Source organism: Hemibagrus wyckioides, linkage group LG28 (assembly GCF_019097595.1).
Source record: "Hemibagrus wyckioides isolate EC202008001 linkage group LG28, SWU_Hwy_1.0, whole genome shotgun sequence".
In the NCBI taxonomy this organism is placed as follows: domain Eukaryota; kingdom Metazoa; phylum Chordata; class Actinopteri; order Siluriformes; family Bagridae; genus Hemibagrus; species Hemibagrus wyckioides.
In genome coordinates, this window is record NC_080737.1 from 14,542,294 (window position 1) to 14,563,385 (window position 21,092).

At 39.3% G+C, this 21,092-nt stretch overlaps 2 protein-coding genes across 5 annotated transcripts; both read left to right on the plus strand.

Moving 5' to 3' along the window:
* The first annotated feature begins 4,193 nt into the window (after window positions 1-4,193).
* On the plus strand, window positions 4,194-5,705 carry LOC131348083 (uncharacterized). The gene is made up of 4 exons (XM_058382666.1): window positions 4,194-4,360; window positions 4,487-4,846; window positions 4,956-5,063; window positions 5,170-5,705. The coding sequence occupies exons 1-4, from the start codon at window positions 4,234-4,236 to the stop codon at window positions 5,223-5,225; spliced, it is 651 nt and encodes a 216-aa protein (XP_058238649.1). The 5' UTR covers window positions 4,194-4,233; the 3' UTR covers window positions 5,226-5,705.
* A 2,846-nt stretch (window positions 5,706-8,551) lies between these two features.
* Window positions 8,552-12,495, plus strand: LOC131348082 (uncharacterized). Of its 4 annotated transcripts, XM_058382663.1 has the most exons (7): window positions 8,552-9,722; window positions 9,884-9,994; window positions 10,217-10,579; window positions 10,693-10,788; window positions 11,809-11,841; window positions 12,004-12,056; window positions 12,195-12,495. In XM_058382663.1, the coding sequence occupies exons 2-7, from the start codon at window positions 9,895-9,897 to the stop codon at window positions 12,315-12,317; spliced, it is 768 nt and encodes a 255-aa protein (XP_058238646.1). In that variant the 5' UTR covers window positions 8,552-9,722; window positions 9,884-9,894; the 3' UTR covers window positions 12,318-12,495. The 4 variants fall into 4 exon arrangements, with proteins under 4 accessions (XP_058238646.1, XP_058238645.1, XP_058238648.1 ...); XM_058382662.1 differs by having other exon boundaries at window positions 8,553-9,994; XM_058382665.1 differs by having other exon boundaries at window positions 8,558-9,994; window positions 12,004-12,075.
* The last annotated feature ends 8,597 nt before the right edge of the window (window positions 12,496-21,092 follow it).

A 21,092-nucleotide genomic window follows, 5' to 3' on the forward strand; every position in this document is an offset into this window, starting at 1 on the left:
AAATATTTCTTTTTCTTTAAGACTCATATAAAGACAGATTCTGATTTTCCTCCTTTCACGCTAGCAGCAGAAGCAACATCAGGAGTAGCAAGAGCAGAAGCAGCAGCAGTAGCAGGAGCAATTCTTCTCTGTTTATTCCTAATATGTTTATGTGAAATAAGCAATAAACGTGAGTCTTCATATACACACTGTGTATTAATTAATAGTGGGGTTTTTTGCCAAACACAGTGAAGCTTGCTGAAGGTAAAAACTTGTGATTGTTTTGTGTGAAAGCCACAGCCACAGCCTGAGAGCAGGCGTGAAAGCTGTTACACAGAAGTGTGAGTCGATTGTGTTAGTTTGTTCTCATGCACACCTGTGAAGGATGTTGACAATTTTTCAAAGAATTTACCTTGAATTTACGTTTCTTTTAAACAACATATCGCCATCAATGGAGCACAAGAGATGCTTTAGATCAATTTGTTACCTACATTACCCGTAATGCTTTTCAACATCCTGCTGATTAGCTCACTTAGTCCCTCTTTAGTTCCTCTTGCTCTTTTTGTTTTTGAGTAACAGTGTTCTGCAACATCCCTTATGTTGAGATCATTAAAATTCTCTATAATTTTCTCTTATTAAACACTGCTGTAACTGCGCTAGAAACATCCTCCAGTGACTTCAGCGTGAGACACAAAGGTTAACCTGTCACAGGAATAACCTAAATAAATAAAATAGCTGAATATTTTTTTTCCTCTTCCTCCAGGATGTACACCCTACAAATTACAGAGCAGCCATAGTCAGTAAATATCCAAATAATTAATTAATTGATTGAAAGGTCCCTCACTAAATGTTGCTCCTGGGTTCTTGGAAAAGCCAAAACAGACCTGATGAGAGAACATGTGACTGACAAATTGTAGGATCACAGATACAGATACAAATCATGAGTTTGAGCTTTAGAATAAAGATTTTAGTCTTAACTGTGTATTACTGATGTGAGGATTGAGAATTGTGACAATTTCAATCTTATGTCTGATTTATATCTGACGTGTTTAAAATCTGCAATACAAGTGACCTGAAAGATATAAGAACACTCATTGCACCTCACACCACACCACCCAACAATTCCCGGTGTTCTTCTCGGGAGACCCCTTGGTCAGGGGGCAGGTCGATCTGGATTGTGGTTGTGAAAGTCTCTGATTAGGGACAGATCCAGGACATCCCTAGTGTCAACCCAGAATTGCTCCTCATGGCCGTATCCCTCCTAGACTATCAAGTTTTACTGCCTGCCTCTTCTTCTCCTGGAGTTCAAAATTTTGTGGACCAGATATGCTGGGGCGCTTCACTCTTTGGTTTCCACACTCGTTGGTTGTTGCAGAACCAGTCGTCTACTGCTGGGATGTTGTATGGTTCCAAGGAAATAAAGGAGGTTGATTCCTCAGCATGCACTGGAACACAGTCAGCCCTGTGAAAGAGTGGGTGAGGCGAATTCTGTGCTTATTCAGTCTATGTCAGAAACTCACTCCAATAGTGCTGCTGGCAGCTACAGTAAGAGCACAGGTGCCAACCGATCTCCTGATTGAGCCTCTGTGTCTGGCTGTTAGATTGTGAATGGCAAATGGATGTGAGAGTTATATTAATATTGAGGTGATTGCAGAAGGCCCGCCATTCACCCAAGACATGAATTGTACTCCTCTGTCAGAGACAATGTCTTCTGGAAGACCACAATCCGGAACATGTGGTGGAGCAGGGTTATGGTGGTTTCCATTGTGATGGGCAATCCTTTCAGCGGGACCAACCGGTAGGCATTGAAGAAGCAATCTATGATAACCAAAATAATGGTATGACCTTGGGAACCTGGGAACTCTTCACTCTGGATGAGAGCGTCTGCCAAATGCTAGAAATGTAAATGTAAACTTGATAGGTTGGTGATAAAATCTATAGGCAAGTGAGGCCAAGGGTGTTGGGGAGTAGGAAGTGGTTCCAAAAGGCCAGCAGGCAGCTGGGGCACATATCTAGTACGATATGACAAAATTCCTGACATTAGAGGCAAGATTGGGCCAACAGAATGCACAAAACAAGGGCTGTAGTATGCTATGTAGAGTTTAGCTGGAGTTCCATGACATTGGGAGAGGAACACCCCAATGCTGCAATTCGAGGCATCGACCTCCACAATGAATGGAATGTCTGGATTGGGTACTTTAGGATGGGGGCTGTAGTGAATTTCCTTTTAAGGTTATCAGTGGCGGCCTGTGCAGTGTTGCTCCAGACCAGCCTCCTGGGATTCCCCTGTAACATTGATGTGAGTGAAGTGGCTACCATGCTTCAGTTCCTAATGAAACGCCTATAGAAATTAACGAACCCCAGGAATCACCACATTTTGCCACTCAATGTAGCTAAAGGAGCTCCTTATTTGAAGATCACCGTCCCATAGGACCATAGCCCAATCGAGTGCCTTGCCCATTAGCAAAGTCATAACAAAGGCACATTACCTTTGTGTTGAGTTACCCTGTCTCGAAAAGCCTCCAGTTGGTGAGCAGTAGATCTTACATTGGTGCAGAAACCCCTTAGACTTTTCTGCAGAGCCATCAAATTTATCAGGAGACTCCATCTTGGGTGAATGGAGTCGCTGGGGCAGAAGTCTGCGAATGGCAGCAAGATGCTGCTCGTTGGTGCCTCAGTCTTAAGTTGCTGGAAGTAATCCGTTAATTTCTGATGTGCAGCTAACTCTTGAAGCTGTAGCAACACTGCTGGATACTTGAAAGGCGAAGTATTCTGTAAGGAATAGTCGGGAGACAATGATGTAGAATCCATTTGCAGAGTTTAATAGAAAGTCCAAAAGCATACAATCCAAAATACGAGGCAAATTGAGAAAAACACAATCCAAAAAGAGAAAACCAGAAAACAGAACCAGAGTCAAGAACAATGAGGCAGAAATAATAATGAAAAAACTAACAATACTTTGCAAAGAATCTACACAAAATGAACATATTTATTTAGTAAAAACTGGATGTAAGCATGACCCGGAAGTGCAGTTCACACAACCTCTGATCCTCCAACACTGCTTGAATGGTTCCCCCATCTCTCAGGGTACACAGGACTTCTCTGTTCTGGCACAGAGGTGGTAAAATAAACTAGATGTCCAAACAGCTGAGTCACTGTCTGTCTTCAATCAATGGGTAAAGACCTACCTCTTCCTGAGATACTTAAACTAGAGCTTACTTATTTTACATATATAATAAAAAAAGCTATATTTCTTCCCAACAGAGTTTTCAGACGAAAGTTTCCTTAGTCTGTGTCCTAGTAAACTAGTATTGATGGATGAAGACTGGATTCAGAAGAGATTAGTTGCTGGTTACATGGTACTGTACCATGGGTACAAGTGGCAAAGGTACCATTGGACATCAGTGTCCTTATATACATTTCATGCATGTTCCTCTTTTCAACCTTTGCTAGATCCTTTTTTTACCAAATTGTATCGAGGCCTAGCCTTTGTCCAATCACATTTCAGTGTACATAGCACTCGTTGCACACACATTCTTCTCCCTCAAAGTTTTCTATTCTTGTGTTTGCAAGCTTCCAGTTATCTCCAAAAAGAGTCACGGTTCCTCTCCTCACTTTTGCGTTAGATCATGGAGCTCCACTTGGCGAAGCTTGTCTATATCTTTTTCTTCATTTCACTCTGAAGCTTTATTTCATTTTGAACCTCATGAAGCTTCGTGAGTAGGCCTGGTATAGGTTTCTTGTTCTTCTGGTTCTCTTCTTTAATATTCTCTAGTGATAATGGTGTTTATCATACTATATCCTTCTCTACCATAGAATACTGTGAGGCTCTATTCTTTTTGGCCAAAAAAATTTACCCCATTGCTTCCTTACTGGTTTTAGGCTTTTCATTGCCTGTGCACTGATTTTTTTGCAGTCTGTTTGAGGTAGCTGACAGAACTTCCTCAAAATCCCTCACTTCCTGCAGTCAGTCTGAGAGGCTTATAGCATTGTTCAGTGTTTGTTTCTGCTTCTTAAGTTTCTATCAGTTTTTGTTGCTACTTCTTTAGTTTATATCAGTTTTTTTTATTTCCCACAACTGCTTTTTTTTCTGTAGATTACCATGCCATAAATTTAGTCTCTCTCTTTAAGTAATATTTAAGACAAACTGTTGCTTTAATAATAAGTTGGTTTTTTTTTAAAACATGCCATTTTTGTGAGTTTTATGTAATAAATACGTGGGGTGTGTGGTTTGTTGGAATTTTTCAGGAAGTGATGTGTAGATCTCTCTCTCTCACTGGTCTGAGTCAGTCAGGTTTAGATGATCTGCAGCTTCATGATCGTACAATGGCACGTTTCAGGGTGTGGACACTTTATTGTTGTTGTTTGGTGTTTGGAAACGGTGAGTTCAAATGTAAACCTTCATGGTTAATAGATTGCTGTCATTGTGATTTATTATGCTATAAATGGTTATACAACTTAAGTAAACTTTTTCTGACTCTGATAATGTGTTCCTCTTTATTTACAGGTGAACATCTGTGCAAAGATAAACTTTTAAAACGCAGTAACGTTTCTACTGAGCTCCAGTCTGATGTCCTGCTGCCGTGTGACTTCGATCCAGCTCTCCTCGGATCAGATAAGACTGCAGATATAGCAGTGCAGTGGAGACAGATAAACACAACATCACACGGTTTACTGGAGATCTCTCTACAGGGAGAAGCGATGTTCTGGAATAGTAAAGAACGACGTATCAAGCATTTTCCTAAGCTCTCTGAATCAGGAAACTTCTCCGTCCTCCTTCAGAAAGTGCAGCCGTATGATCTGAGTCTCTACACATGTGAGCTGTTTAATGGGACCAGGAGTATTGGGTGTCAGGAGATAGAGCTGGGTTAGTAATTACAATTTTAGACCACACTTCCTTCTGACAGAAATCTGTGATTTACAAATATTTATTTTTCTATGAGACAGATTCTACTTTTCCTCCTTTCTCGCTACAGTTTCCCTGCCTCTGAAATCCATCAGCATAGCAGGAGCAGTAGCAGCAATAGCAGGAGCAGTTCTTCTGTTCTTAGTTCTAATATGTTTTTGGGGAATAAGCAATAAACGTGAGTCTCCATATACACACTGTGTATTATCTCATAGGGTTTCTTTTTGCTAAACACAGTGAAGCTTGCTGAAGGTAAAAACTTGTGATTGTTTTGTGTGTTGCAGGAAAGCCACAGCCACAGCCTGAGAGCAGGCGTGAAAGCTGTTACACAGAAGTGTGAGTCGACTGTGTTTATTCTCATGCACACCTGTGAAGGAAGATGATCAGTTTTCAAAGGACAAATCCAACTAAAATGATATTTATCTTTATAATCAGTATATCGTCATCAATGAAGTACAAGAGCTGTGAGCTGATGCTCCAGTTCAATTGTTTTTAAGTGACATGTTAATCTGTTTTCATCAGTTTCCTACATTACCCATAATGCTGTTCAACATCCTGCTGATTAGCTCACTTAGTCCCTCTTTAGTTCCTCTTGCTCTTTTTGTTTTTATGAGTAACAGTGTTCTGCTATCCCTTATGTTGAGATCATTAAAATTCTCTATAATTTTCTCTTATTAAACACTGTCACAGGAATAACCACAATACAGCATCATCCCACAAATAAGCAGCACAAATCACTAAACACAGCAACATACTAACATTTCAGTGTCCTGTCTACAGTCCCCTCTGCTGTAGCAGTAATCAGACTGCTCAATGAAATGTTAAGCTTCCTAGATTAATAGTAATAAATAAAATAGTTGAATATTTTTTTCCTCTTCCTACAGGATGTACACTCTACAAATTACAGAGCAGCCATAGTTGTGATGGTAAATGTCCAATTAAGTAATATGTGATTGATTGATTGATTGATTGATTTGATTGATTAGTTTGTGTTTATTAATGTATGAATGATATTTAAAGAAAATCTTTCTTTTCTCCTCTTCCCTTCAAAAGGTCCCTCACTAAATGTTGCTCCTGAGTTCTTGGAAAAGCCAAATCAGCCCTGATGAGAGAACATGTGACTGACACAGTGTAGGATCACAGACACAGATACATATCATGAGTTTGAGCTTTAGAATACTGATTTTAGTCTAAACTCTTGTCTTAACTGTGTATTAGTGATGTGAGGTTTCCTAAAACATGCAATAAACAGCATAGGAAAAGGAATTGTGCTGATTTTCAGTTCTAACGTGTGACTTGAATCTGATGCGTGATTTAAATCTGCAATTACAAGTGACCTAAAGGATATAAGAGCACTTATCTCATCTCAGTACATCTGATCCTTTTTACCCCTGAATATTTCAGTGTCCTTTCTACAGTCATGTAGAATCCATTTGCAGAGTTTAATAGAAAATCCAAAAGCATACAGTCCAAAACATGAGGCAAAAAATTATAACTGGAAGCAGGCAGAGATCAAAACCAGAAAAGAAAGTCAGCGGGACAAACAAACCAGAAAAACACAATCCAAAAAGCGAAAAACAGAATAAGGTCGCAGGTTAGGTTGATCTGGGTGGCGGTTGTGAAAGTCTCTGATTAGGGATGGAACCAGGGCGTCTCTGTGGTGAGTTCTGTGTGTATCCCGTCCATGACAGAAACTCACTTCTGTGGTGCTGATCGTAGCTACAGTAAGAGCGTAGGCGCTGACCGATCTCCTGATTGAGGCTTTATGCCTGTCTGTTAAATTGCAGATGGTAACTGGACATTACGTTAGACTTATGTTGATATTAAGGTGATTACAGAAGGCCCACCACACCAGAGACATGAATTGTTCTCCTCTGTCAGAGACAATTGTTCTGGAAGACCATAGACCACACGTGGTGGAACAGGGTAGTGGGGATTTCCATTGCAGTTGGCAATATTTTCAGCTTGACCAACTAGTAGTCTTTGAAGAAGCAATCTGTGATAATCAGAACAGTGGTATAACCTTGGGAACTTGGTAGATTGGTGATAAGGTCTGTGGGCAAGTGGGACCAGGGGCACTGGGGAGTAGGTAGTGGTTCCAAAAGGCCAGAAGGCAGCTGGCTTGGGGTTTGTAATTGGGCACATACTGAGCATGACATGACTAAGTCCAGCCAGAACACACCAGATAAGGGCTGTGGTACACGAATCCCCAGGTGACCGGAGCTGGGAGAGTTGTGATCCCAATCATTCATCCGTTTTCTCAGGGCATGGTAAATGTATTGTCTAGTGGGTGGACAATCTGTGGGAGCTGGTTCTGCTGGTTCTGTCCACTGGATCTCCTCCATCAAATCCCAACAAATGGGGGAAATGATCAGTGTTTGAGGCAAAATGGATTCTGGGATAATGGTGATCCTAATGGGGCCATGGCATAGTGACAGGGCATCAACCTTATTGTTTTTCGCTCCTGGTCAATAAGTTACAGTAAAGTTGAATGCTGTGAAAAATAGGGTCCATCTGGCTTGGCAGCCATTGAGTCTCTCGGCATCCTTAATGTATTCTAAATTCTTATGGTCCATGACCACTTGAAAGGGACCAGTGCCTCCATTCATCGAGTGCTACTTTAATGGACAAGAGTTCCTTATTCCCGAAATCGTAGTTGCTCTCTGCGGGGGTAAGTTGATGTGAGAAGTATGCACAGGGGTACAGCTTAGTTGGGGCTCTGTGACATTGGGAGAGGACCACCCCAATGCCGCAATTCGAGGCATCGACCTCCACGATGAATGGAATGCCTGTATCAGGGTGTTTTAGGAGGTGGACCATGGTGAATGGTCAGCCTCTTTGGCTTCCCCCGTATCAATAATGTGAGTGAAGAGGCTACCATGCTGTAGTTCCTAATGAAACGCCTATAGAAATTACCGAACCCCAAAAATCACTGCAGCTACTTCAGTGTTTGGTCATGGCCAGTCTGTGACAACTCGGTCCATCTCAACACCTAATAATATTTTTCAAGAAACAAGGTCCTGGTCTGATGGAATTTGCATTTTGCAAACAGGCGATGCTGTAGAAGTCTCTTTAAGACAGTTCAGACGTGTCTTATGCATTGTTCATGTTACTGGAGTAGATCAGAATGTCATCTCTCTAAAAGATTACATACTGGTTGATCATTTCACACATGATTCATTTCACAAGATTTTCTTTCTGGAGGTAGCTTGGTGGCCTGGTCTTTGTTAAATTTGTTATCCTGCTGCTGTGTAACGTCGATCCAGCTCTCCTCGGATCAGATAAGACTGCAGATATAGCAGTACTGTGGAGACAGAAAAACACAACAATACACGGTTTACTGGAGATCTCTCTACAGGGAGAAGCAAGGTTCTGGAGTAACAATAAAAACTTCTCCATCCTCCTTCAGAAAGTGCAGCCGTATGATCTGAGTCTCTACTGTTTAATGGGACTTGCAGTATTGGTATCAGGAGGTGGAGCTGGGTTAGTAATTACAATTTTCGACAACACACTATTCCACACAACCTTCTGACAGAACTCTGTAATTTACAAATAATTCTTTTTCTTTAAGACTCATATAAAGACAGATTCTGATTTTCCTCCTTTCACGCTAGCAGCAGAAGCAACATCAGGAGTAGCAAGAGCAGAAGCAGCAGCAGTAGCAGGAGCAATTCTTCTCTGTTTATTCCTAATATGTTTATGTGAAACAAGCAATAAACGTGAGTCTTCATATACACACTGTGTATTATCTTATAGGCGTTTTTTTTTTTGCCAATCACAGTGAAGCTTGCTGAAGGTAAAAACTTGTGATTGTTTTGTGTGAAAGCCACAGCCACAGCCTGAGAGCAGGCGTGAAAGCTGTTACACAGAAGTGTGAGTCGATTGTGTTAGTTTGTTCTCATGCACACCTGTGAAGGATGTTGACAATTTTTCAAAGAATTTACCTTGAATTTACGTTTCTTTTAAACAACATATCGCCATCAATGGAGCACAAGAGATGCTTTAGATCAATTTGTTACCTACATTACCCGTAATGCTTTTCAACATCCTGCTGATTAGCTCACTTAGTCCCTCTTTAGTTCCTCTTGCTCTTTTTGTTTTTGAGTAACAGTGTTCTGCAACATCCCTTATGTTGAGATCATTAAAATTCTCTATAATTTTCTCTTATTAAACACTGCTGTAACTGCGCTAGAAACATCCTCCAGTGACTTCAGCGTGAGACACAAAGGTTAACCTGTCACAGGAATAACCACAATACAGCATCATCCCACAAATAAGCAGCACAAATCACTAAACACAGCAACATACTAACATTTCAGTGTCCTGTCTACAGTCCCCTCTGCTGTAGCAGTAATCAGACTGCTCAATGAAATGTTAAGCTTCCTAGATTAATAGTAATAAATAAAATAGTCGAATATTTTTTTCCTCTTCCTCCAGGATGTACACTCCACAAATTACAGAGCAGCCATAGTCGAGATGATTAATGTCCAATTAATTGATTTGATTGATTAGTTTGTGTGTGAATGATATTTAAAGAAAATCTTTCTTTTTTCCTCTTCTCTTCAAAAGGTCCCTCACTAAATATTGCTCCTGGGTTCATGTGTGATTTCAGTCTGCAATACAAGTGACCTAAATATAAATGCCCTTATCACACCTCACACCACACCACACTATCTCTGGTCCCCCAGGACTGATCAACTGGTGTCACCATCTCTCAGGGTGCAAGGAGGGCAGGCATCGAGACTCTTCTCTGTTCTGGTAGCTGAGCAGTGGATTGAACTTCCCCTAGATGTCCAGATAGCTGTCTCTTCCTCACTTCCAACAACCATCTAAAGACGTAACTCTCAGTTACATCCTTAAACTGCTGCTTTAATATTATTTTTTTTCTTACTCTCACTCGTCAGTGTGTTTTTTTGGCTGTGACTGTGGCACTTGAGCTCTGTGGTTTGTTTTAGATACTACAGGAAGTGACATTTCTCGATCATGTTTTCTCATCAGAAGTGCACTGAATGCTACATTTCTGCAAGCTGCTGCTTAATGGTTGTATGATGGTGCTGCTTTTCAACATATGTCTGTGGATGCTTTGGTGTTGCTGGATGTTTGTCAAAGGTAAGTGATGCTCTGTATGAGGGAAAAAGTATCTATGTAATTCTGCATGAATGCCCCCCCCCACATATTAGCTGTCCCTAGTATTGATTTAGTCATTTTTCATGCAAGAGCTAAATTGTGTCAAAGCCACTGCATTAATAGAAGCAACATTTATATTAAACTCCAGTATTATGTATTGTTGCTGACTTTAATCTTGTACAATGTGTTCCTCTTTATTTACAGGTGAACATCTGTGCAAAGATAAACTTTTAAAACGCTCTAATGTTTCTACTGAGCTCCGGTCTGATGTCCTGCTGCCGTGTGACTTCGATCCGGCTCTCCTCGGATCAGATAAGACTGCAGATATAGCAGTGCAGTGGAGACAGATAAACACAACATCACACGGTTTACTGGAGATCTCTCTACAGGGAGAAGCGATGTTCTGGAATAATAAAAAAGGACGTATCAAGCATTTTCCTAAGCTCTCTGAATCAGGAAACTTCTCCCTCCTCCTTCAGAAAGTGCAGCCGTATGATCTGAGTCTCTACACATGTGAGCTGTTTAATGGGACCAGCAGTATTGGGTGTCAGGAGATAGAGCTGCAAAGTAAAGTATCTTACATACTTCTACATATCTTGGGAGAAATAGACATTAAAATATAATTCCAATTTCCAATACCAGTGCTGGGTTAAATATCCAGTATCTAATCTATATTTTAGATGAGAATCCGCAGTTAATTTGGATCATAGCAGGAGTGTTAGCCGGAGGAACTGTGCTGCTTGCTGTACTCACAACCTGTTTGCTGTGTGCGAAACGTAAGTCTGAATTATTACAAGCACATTTTCATGTTCTCTTAGTCATCTAGTTCTCTCTTCTTCTTCTTCTTCTTCTTCTTCTTCTTCTTCTTCTTCTTCTTCTTCTTCTTCTTTGCTTGTTTAATGGGACCTGCAGTATTGGGTAATTACAACGTTTAAACATATATACATTATTGTTGGCTTTGGAAATACCGTGGTGTACCGCATGTGCTAGTCATTATGAGGTATTTATACCACAGCGCTCTGTTCTGATTGGTCAGTATTTCTCTGACTGGAATCCCAGCTATAATGGTTTATATATTTTCTACGCCGCTTCTCTGACACAGGGTTGCAGGAAAACTGGATTCTATATCAGGGGACTCTGGGCACAAGGCAGGGGACACCCTGGAGAGGTTGCAAACCCATCACAGGACACAGTCACCCACACTAACTTACACATCCGTTCACACGCTACAGAAAATGAATATACGCTTATCAGCCTACAACGCATGTCTTTGGGCCGGGGATGATGCAACACCCAGCCCCAGAGGTGCTAAACACTAGGTCACTGTATCATCTGGTTTATATTATTGTGCTCTTCGTATCGTTTCTATAGTAACAATTTACACAGGGAATTGTATGGCAGGGATGATGATGATCATTCTTTAATGAATAAACATTTGTGATTGTTGGTAAAGGAGAGATAAAAACATTTTCGTTTCCTTATAACAGCTGTATTATCCCATTAGACTCGGATAAAGCTAGATTGACACTCATTTTGTAATCTTCTGCAGGACTCGCTCCAGTTTCCCATCAGCCAATTATCATCATAGGAACAGCAACAGGGGCAACACTTCTGTGTTTTTACTCATAGCATCTGTCTTCTACATATGCAAAAAACGTGGGTCTTGTGTGAAGCATTCTATTAGTTTTCATTGTAATTCTTCTAAACAAGCTTGTTTAAAATAACCAGTACTGATTAGAACTGAACAGTATTGTTAATGCTAAATGTTAGCTAAACATTGAAACTGGATGTTGCAGGAAAGCCCCAGCCGCACCCTGAGAGCGTTCAAGGTAAGTGTTCATCAGAGGTGTGAATTTTTGCTTATCTGTAGGAAGTTGACACTTCCTGTACTGAGTTGCTTAGAGCTCAAATTGAATTCATCTTTACATTACATTGAAATGCAAACTTGAATAATGGTTCTAATACATAAAATGCGTTTTTTCTGTCTCTAGGCAATTGTCCATATGATAACCCAATCTATGACACCTATCATAACACAGTACAGGTCAGCCATGGCAGTGATGGTAAATACCTACACTCCAGACACTTTCTGCTTATTCATAAGCAAATATCAGATTGACTTTTAACACCTCTACCATGTGATGAATCCTAAATAAACTTTTGTGTCGCATTACTCCAGCAGCTCATGTGGAAGAAAACCCCATCTATGAGACTGTTTGGAACAGCAGAGGCAGCATGTGATGAAGGCTCATATCCTCATCAGATGGGAAAAAATGCAGGAGAGTCGTTTATATCTGAAGGCTAATACACAATTTGGTCATTACTGCACTGTTAACGTGTGTAATATGTGGTCTTTGGAATAAATGCAGAATTTATGTAAAAAAAATGAATTGGGTGGAATTCTGTTATGTTACACTATGTATGTGATGTGGGGGGGGGGTTCTTCTGGGAATGAGATGAGAGCAACTAAACAGCATTTTCTGGGTTCAGTGATATTTTATTCCTAAAAAAAATTAAAAAGATTATCCTGTTAAACACCTTTTTGAAATAATAATGATAATAATAATAATAATGATGATGATGATGATGATGATGATGATGATGATGATAAATAATAATAATAATGATAATAATAATAATAATGATGATGATGATGATGATGATGATGATAAATAATAATAATAATAATGATGATGATGATGATGATGATGATGATGATAAATAATAATAATAATGATAATAATAATAATAATGATGATGATGATGATGATGATGATGATGATAAATAATAATAATAATGATAATAATAATAATAATAATGATGATGATGATGATGATGATGATGATGATGATAAATAATAATAATAATAATAATGATGATGATGATGATGATGATGATGAATAATGATGATGATGATGATGATGATGATAAATAATAATAATAATAATAATAATAATAATAATGATGATGATGATGATGATGATGATGATGATGATGATAAATAATAATAATAATAATGATGATGATGATGATGATGATGATGATGAATGATAATAATAATAATAATAATAATAATAATAATAATAATAATAATAATAATAATAAATAATGACTAAACGTGCATTTAGCAGTGATTTAGCCAGTCATGACACGTTGCAATCTCTCCTTTCACCTGATGGTGGCAGCAGATTGCCAACACAGTTAGCGAAATTCCAAGAGCCTTTTTCTCTCTGATTAAACCTATTAATCAATTAACTTATATAGTTAATTATTTAATTAGCTGATTTCTACTCCATTATTCTGTAGTGGACACACAAAATGTTTGGCTATAACATTAAACCCACCTGCCTAATATCGTGTGTTGTGTGGGTCCCTCTTGTGCCACTCTAAAGGGGTGCTGCATTTTCTGGCAAGATTTTACCAGCAGATCCTTTAGTCTTGAGATGACAAAAAATTATTTAACATAATTTCTTGGTTCTCTTTGGGATATTTTAATGTTTTGTTTTTTTTACACACCACATTGGATGTACACCCCTGGACTCCCATCTCAGATAGGTGTCCAGTGGCGGTGAAGCCCTGCAGTAGGTTGTCCTCCTTCGACCCTCAGTATGAGACACACATACAGCATAGCATAATGCACTGACAACTGAGGAAGAGGCATACCCAAACAGCAGTTACATCTCACTTAAAGTTGAATAGGTAATCATTTACAATCATGCTTTTATTAGTAAAAAACCAGCTACACCATTAGGGCCTTGAGCTTGAACTGGTTCTTGTGGAGTTCCTGTGCACTAATCCAAATCAACATTCCTAGTCCCAGTGAATCCCAGTACCCGCCCCAGTAGAGGCTTCCTTGGGATGATTTACTGGAAGATGGTCTGTTGGTCTGTTGGTGAGGAGGTTGCAACAGTGCCATGATACATCAGGAATGGTGTTGTCCAGAAGTCCTTTACATTCCTTTCATACTCTCTCCATGGAGACCGTGCTGTAAGAGTCACCAGGACTGGAGCATGGATCCATTGTAGGTTATTGATTACCGCTTTGGGATTGGGTCTCATCACCACACACAATAGATGCGGTTAGTTGTTGCTTTAGGCAGTCTTGTATCTTTACTGCTGTCAGGAGGTCCGTCACCACATCTTTATTTCTTTTTTGTTAAGGAATCTGAAAAACACTTGCAAACATAAGGAATTTATGCCCCCCCCCCTACATAGGTTTTTAATTGATTGCTGTGGGACCATCTCTTAACAGGTTGTTGGTATTTAGTTCTGTGGCAGAGCAAACTGAATCTCTGTATAGTCTCACCCAGTTAGTGGATCATGGGCCCTCAGGTTGGTAGTTCTTTACCATTACCTCATCAGTAGTTTCAAATTTGTGATTATGAACAAAAGACATCTTGTTTTTCTGACCATGCCAAATCTGTTGAGTGGTTTGGTGATAAATAGAAGGCAAGGAGTTACACAGATTCTTGAGCTCCTTACTCAGTCTGTTTACAGTAGACTGTAACTGATTTAATTCAATTTTGGGGCCTTCAATGTGCATTCTCTGAAATATGTCCTTCTTTGCCACATGAATAAAACAATGGGAGATTATCAGAGTTATAATTGAGTGATCTTTCCTTTCTATCTCTAGTAGCCTGGCCCTCTTTTCTACAGGAAGCCTTGTAGCTTCTATTCCTATAGAGCTTTTTAACACTTACTGCCATTGGTGTCAAGGTCATTGGTTCCTCCCCTCCTTCATCAGTGCATACAGCTCCAGTAGAGCGAATTGGTGCCATGGGTAATTCAACTGTACAGTCAGAGTACTGCCCAAGGTCTGACTGAGAAACTATTTCGCTATCTTCACACAAATCTAGCAGATATCTTATCTGTGTTTTTCTCAGTTGTGCCATTTCTGATCAGAAATTGACTTCGCTTCCTCGAATTCATTGGACAATTTTTCCACAGATGACTTTAGCATGCTGTTATTAATTCTAAGAAGTGCAATCTCATTCTGCATCCTGACCTTTTCATCCTTCCAGATCGTTTCAGTAGCCTGGAAATTATTTTTTAGAAATTAGCCCGTCTTTAAGTCTAGATTAAAGATGCTCATTTTCAGCCTTTAACGCATCTAGAGTCTACCTAGTCACTTTGTATGAGGCAAGAACTGCTTGAAGCACATTGGTAATTTCCCCTTTTTTATTCTTAGGCATTTTGGGATCATTTTCAATCTTGACCATAGCCCTCTCATACGGCTTATCAAGAATGTTCTCTATTCCATCAAACATTCCCTGAGAGCCGTGCTTAGCGATGTACTTAAAAATCAGCTTTTCCATTTTCACAATCTTACTGAATTAATTAGAGCTATACTTCAGTGACTAAACGTTATCTAATTACTTTAAGATACCCAGTAGTCTATTTATTTACAGCTCCAGTACTTTGGATGCAAAATGAATACAACAGCCACAAAATGTCAGGCTTTTAAAATCCAAAGTCTCACTGCTTTAGACACACCCACACTCAGTCGGGCCTCAAGTCCAACTACCAGTGGTGGGCCGGTGCAAGGTCTTCTCTGCTGGCCTAAACAGCAGTGATCTGAATCACTGACTTGCATTTTAAAATATATATATATATATATATATATATATATATATAGTGTATATTTATGATGAGTATTTATCCAATCATATTTCAGCCAGTGGCTGACATCATGTGTTGCCAGGGTGAAAATAATCTGCCTTCAGAATTAATAGTGCAGGCGCCCGTAGCTTAAAATAACTAGCAATGAAATTGTTACATTCACCAATCAGATTTCGAGTTGGCGTCAATGGGGTCATCTAGCAGGCATACGATTAAGTCAGCAATTTCCTGTGCTTTGATTGGATAATTGGAGTAGTAAGAGGCAACTAAATAAAATATATATATTTTAATAAATATAATATATATATTTTAACTCACAATGGCAAGAAGAAATCGATTTGGTCGGAGACATCCTTACAAATGCATTATCAAGGCGGACTGTAATAAAATGGACTATTCCTTGTGAGGTGTGAAATACTGTAGCCTAATTTCTTTTTTACTTTGCAATTTAATGGTTGATTAGTATCTATTGCCGTGGCGTCATATTGATGCTATAGAGGTGGATTAATTCAGGAAGGACAGCGGTGAAGGCCTAGGTGTGAAATACACACTACACAGTAACACCCACCGCTCACAAACAACAACACTCACAAACAGTTTAAAATGTTATATATTTAAAACAGTCTACTTAGCCGTAGTACTTCGGGCTTAAAGCTTCAGTTTAAAACGCTGTCACAGTACGTTGGACAAAACCACGCTAGCTCAGGTTATTGTTTTAAACTTCACAGAGCCGCGGTGCATCGGGCTCACTAGAGTTTCAGTTACTTTAGAAACCATCTAGTTATAATTCAGCCACCACACTGCGTCAGGCTGATTCACTTAATTTAGAATCTTGACAGAATTATAACAACCACACAACAAGTTTCAGGTACTTTAAACACTTTAAAACTTAACACCATCACAGTACGTTGAATTAGAGTTTTTGTTTTAAAGTTCACAGAGCCTCGGTGCATCAGGCCCTTTTCACACTCACCAGTTTCAGTTTCTAGTTATAATTCGGCCACCACACTGCACCAGGCTGATTCACTAGCTTTAGAATCTTGACAGGATTCTAACAACCACAAAACAAGTTTCAGTTATTTAGAAACCTGTACAATTTGCTTCAGTTACTTTAGAAACAACGATTCCAGTACAACCCTGGCACCCCAGTGAGTCGGGTTGATTCAGTTCCATTAGAATCTCGAACAGAAATGTACAGAATACAGTTACATTTACATTTCTGGCATTTGGCAGACGCTCTTATCCAGAGCGACGTACAAAAGTGCTTCAGGTCTCCATCAATGAATATATTAACACTGGTTACAGACTTAGTATACCATTAGCCTAAAATTAAGTTTTAAGTATATAACAATACATGAAAAACAGGAAAAAATAAGAGCTAAAGTGCTAAGTGCTAAGAGTTTAAGTGCTTCAGGAAGAAGTAGGTCTTCAGACGTCATTTGAAGACGGTCAGTGCCTCAGCTGTACGGACATCGAGGGGAAGTTCATTTCACCACCTCGGTGCCAGAACAGAGAAGAGTCTAGATGTATACCTACCCTTTACCCTGAGAGAGGGTGGGACCAGTCGAGCAGTGCTAGTGGACCTGAGGGATCAAGGAGTAATAAGATCTTTGAGGTAATGGTGCTGGTCCATTCTTGGCTTTGTAGGCTGAATAGGCTTAAGAACTCCTCCTGCTTCTGCTCAATAACTAATTTCTATTCTGCCCTTAACTTTTCTAGATTTTTAGGAACAAAATACATAAAGTACTTTGTGTTCATCGGAGTCAAAAAGAATGCAGGACAAATCCTGTTTAAATGTTTTATACAGTGTTTCCTGTGTGTAATTTAAGTAAGTTTCACTTTAAATGTAGATTATTGTAAGAACTGAGTATCACCCAGACATGGTAATCATGGTCACCTACACCCTTTGTTCAGTGATGGTCCTTGATGTCTTGCTGCCGCTCCCATACTAATAATTGATTGGATTAAGTGTTCTAAATGTTTGGTAAGGCTGCTTTAAGCCAATGTAAAAAATACCATACAGGTAAACTGAATTGAATTAAACATATTTCTATATGATATGTAAGCCTTTTTGGGAATGAGCTCTTTCAGGTGTGTACTGTGGAGTGGAATCTGGGTTGAGGCAGTCTGTAGTTTCTTACAGGCAGTTACTCTAAGAGAGCTGGACAGGGCCGTGCGGTATCTGCTCCTGTGCAAAGAGGAACGAATGAGCACTGCCAGAGCCTTACAAAATGACCTCCAGCAGGCCACTGGCGTGAATGTCCCTGAACAAACAATCAGAAACAGACTTCATGAGGGTGGCCTGAGGGCCCAGTATCCTCTAGTGGGCCCTGTGCTCACTGCCCGGCACTGTGGAGCTCGATTAGCATTTGCTATTGAACAACAGAATAGGCAGGTCTGCCACTGGTCCCCTGTGGTTTTCACAGATGAGATGATGAGGCATATACATGGACCCTACGCTGGTGCAGTGGGTCCTGGGTTCCTCCTGGTGCACGACAAGGCCCGGCCTCATGTGGCGAGAGTATGCAGGCAGTTCTTAGAGGATGAAGGAATTGATACCTTCGAATGGCTCGCCTGTCCTAAATCCAATAGAAAACCTCTGGTCTATTCGATGCCGCCGGGTTGCACCTCAGACTGTCCAGGAACTCAGTGATGCCCTGGTCCAGATCTGGGACACCATCCGTCATCTCATTAGGAGCGTACAAGCACAAGGGGGCCAAACAAACTACTGAGTACCATTCTGAGTTGCTGTAATGAAATTTCAGCAAAATGGACTATGCTGCTGCATCATTTTTTCTTGATTTTCTGGTGTCTTGGAATTCAGCCATCTTTAGGTTGATAATTCTCATTTCTGTCAAACGATATGGCATCCTTTCATTCCTAACACATTACCCAGTCCATATCACTATAGATATCCAGCACGATATTTTTTCCCATTGAGATCTGATGTGTTTTCAAAGTGTTCCTGTAATTTTTTTGAGCAGTATATATACACCGATCAGACATAACCTCGTACAATAACACTGATGATCTCCTCATCATGGCACCTGTTAGTGGGTGGGATATATTAGGCAGCAAGTCAACATTTTGTCCTCAAAGCTGATGTGTTAGAAGCCGGAAAAATGGGCAAGCGTAAGGATTTGAGCGAGTTTGACGAAGGGCCAAAAGGCAATAACGAGCTCACATACACCATTTATTTATCCCTCGTATGTATTATATTATAAAGTGGCTTCAATAAATAAATAAATAATAAATAATAAATAAATAATTATAAATGGGTGTTACAGCAGTGTATCATTCAATACAGTTCAACAACTTTTCCTCTAGAAAATAAGAGAGATTAATATATACCTCACTCTCATTGTTGCTAGGCTATTAATTGATCTTTTAAAGGCATTTTTTTTAATGCAGTACAAATACAAGAGACAAACAATGAAAGCTAATAATGCAAACTTGTACAAAGGAAAAAGAAAAAACAAACAACAAAACCCACATTGCGTGAAGACTAACACAAGTTTTTTTTCCATTGCGAGGCTGGAAGGCATTGCAATTGTGGTGTAAACCAACTTCATGCAGAAGGTGCGATCAGGTTATAAGTGTGACGGTTTGTGCAGTCTTTGATCATGTGTATGCTTTTCTTCGATTGTACTGCCTCCTTAAAATGTGTATAAGATATAAGATTTAACATTTGCAAATAAAATAAATTGTTTTACATTACACATAACAAAATTGTGTTTGCTTAATATGTGAAACATGTTTACGTACATAATGAAACATGAGACAATGGTTAAAATTATTTATGGAAGTAAAACTGAAATCTATAATCATTTCTATCAGATATATTCATTTTGCATTATTAATCTCTATAGTGTGGAAGTATGGGTAAGGCTTAAAAATAGATGACAAAGCGGCCTATGGGTAATTTCAGGAAGTGAGAGCCAAAGAACCGTACAGTATCATGTAGCATCTGTGTTAGTGTGGAAGTAACAGATGCAAAATGAAATTGAAGTGGTTCGTCTTCTGGGCTGTGGGGATTCTCCTAATTCTACCAAACTTTCTTGGTAAGTGTATGATACAATCTGCCTTATAATGAATTAAATAATATTAGATTATGTGATTTATTGGCTCAGGTTTATATTCAGCACTTGATGTGATAGAAATATGAAAACTGTAAATAGGGTTTTGTAGTATTGCTCTTATTTTTTGGGTTAAAGTGAAATCCTAACACTTTACTTTTTATATACAGGTGAACATCTGTGCAAAGATAAACTTTTAAAACGCTCTAATGTTTCTACTGAGCTCCAGTCTGATGTCCTGCTGCCGTGTGACTTCGATCCGGCTCTCCTCGGATCAAATAAGACTGCAGATATAGCAGTGCAGTGGAGACAGATAAACACAACATCACACGGTTTACTGGAGATCTCTCTACAGGGAGAAGCGATGTTCTGGAATAATAAAGAACGACGTATCAAGCATTTTCCTAAGCTCTCTGAATCAGGAAACTTCTCCCTCCTCCTTCAGAAAGTGCAGCCGTATGATCTGAGTCTCTACACATGTGAGCTGTTTAATGGAACCAGCAGTATTGGGTGTCAGGAGATAGAGCTGCAAAGTAAAGTATCTTACATACTTCTACATATCTTGGGAGAAATAGACATTAAAATATAATTCCAATTTCCAATACCAGTGCTGGGTTAAATATCCAGTATCTAATCTATATTTTAGATGAGAAACCACAGTTAATTTGGATCATAGCAGGAGTGTTAGCCGGAGGAACTGTGCTGCTTGCTGTACTCACAACCTGTTTGCTGTGTGCGAAACGTAAGTCTGAATTATTATAAGCACATTTTCATGTTCTCTTAGTCATCTAGTTCTCTCTTCTTCTTCTTCTTCTTCTTCTTCTAATTTTGCTTATTCATGGAATTTTGATCTTCATTGTAAAACAGAGGCAGACGCTTTCAGATTGAGTGTTAAAAGATATGTTTTAAAAAAACTTGTGGTTTGAACACTGAGAGCAAAAGCAAGTCCTGTATCTATAGTCTGTTATAAAAAAAAAAAAATCCACTTTGTAGGTGCTCTAAAATATTTCCTGTTATATCCTGGCATTATCGTGTTATACAGATCATCTTTCGGGTTTGATTTTTGTCTCCTTGAGTCTCAGTGTCCAGGTTCTGAATTAAAACTCCTTTTGCATGCTCTTTGATTTGACATTGCAGGCCAACGACATGTCATTATCGTCGAGACTCATGACAGTAAGTGGATGTGTGGTTAATACATTAGATAGACACTGTATATTTATATATCATATATATCTGCATTTTGAGCCTTTGGCACACATAGGAATGTTATCATGTTGTTTTATGTCTCTCTAGAAAACAGTGTAAGCCAAGTGATACTGTCAGACAGAGGAAGTAAGTCTGTGTTTTTTAATAAAGCAGTGTTAGCTAAAACTCAGATGCACACC

Bases quoted from the DNA above. Each gene is read 5' to 3' on its own strand.
- LOC131348083 (XM_058382666.1), top strand. From the start codon at position 4,234: ATGTGTAGATCTCTCTCTCTCACTGGTCTGAGTCAGTCAGGTTTAGAT. The intron at 4,361-4,486 runs GTGAGTTCAAAT...CTTTATTTACAG, and splicing joins TTGTTTGGTGTTTGGAAACG to GTGAACATCTGTGCAAAGAT. The intron at 5,064-5,169 runs GTGAGTCTCCAT...TGTGTGTTGCAG, and splicing joins TTGGGGAATAAGCAATAAAC to GAAAGCCACAGCCACAGCCT.
- LOC131348082 (XM_058382663.1), top strand. From the start codon at position 9,895: ATGCTACATTTCTGCAAGCTGCTGCTTAATGGTTGTATGATGGTGCTG. The intron at 10,580-10,692 runs GTAAAGTATCTT...TCTATATTTTAG, and splicing joins TCAGGAGATAGAGCTGCAAA to ATGAGAATCCGCAGTTAATT. The intron at 10,789-11,808 runs GTAAGTCTGAAT...TGGATGTTGCAG, and splicing joins CTGTTTGCTGTGTGCGAAAC to GAAAGCCCCAGCCGCACCCT.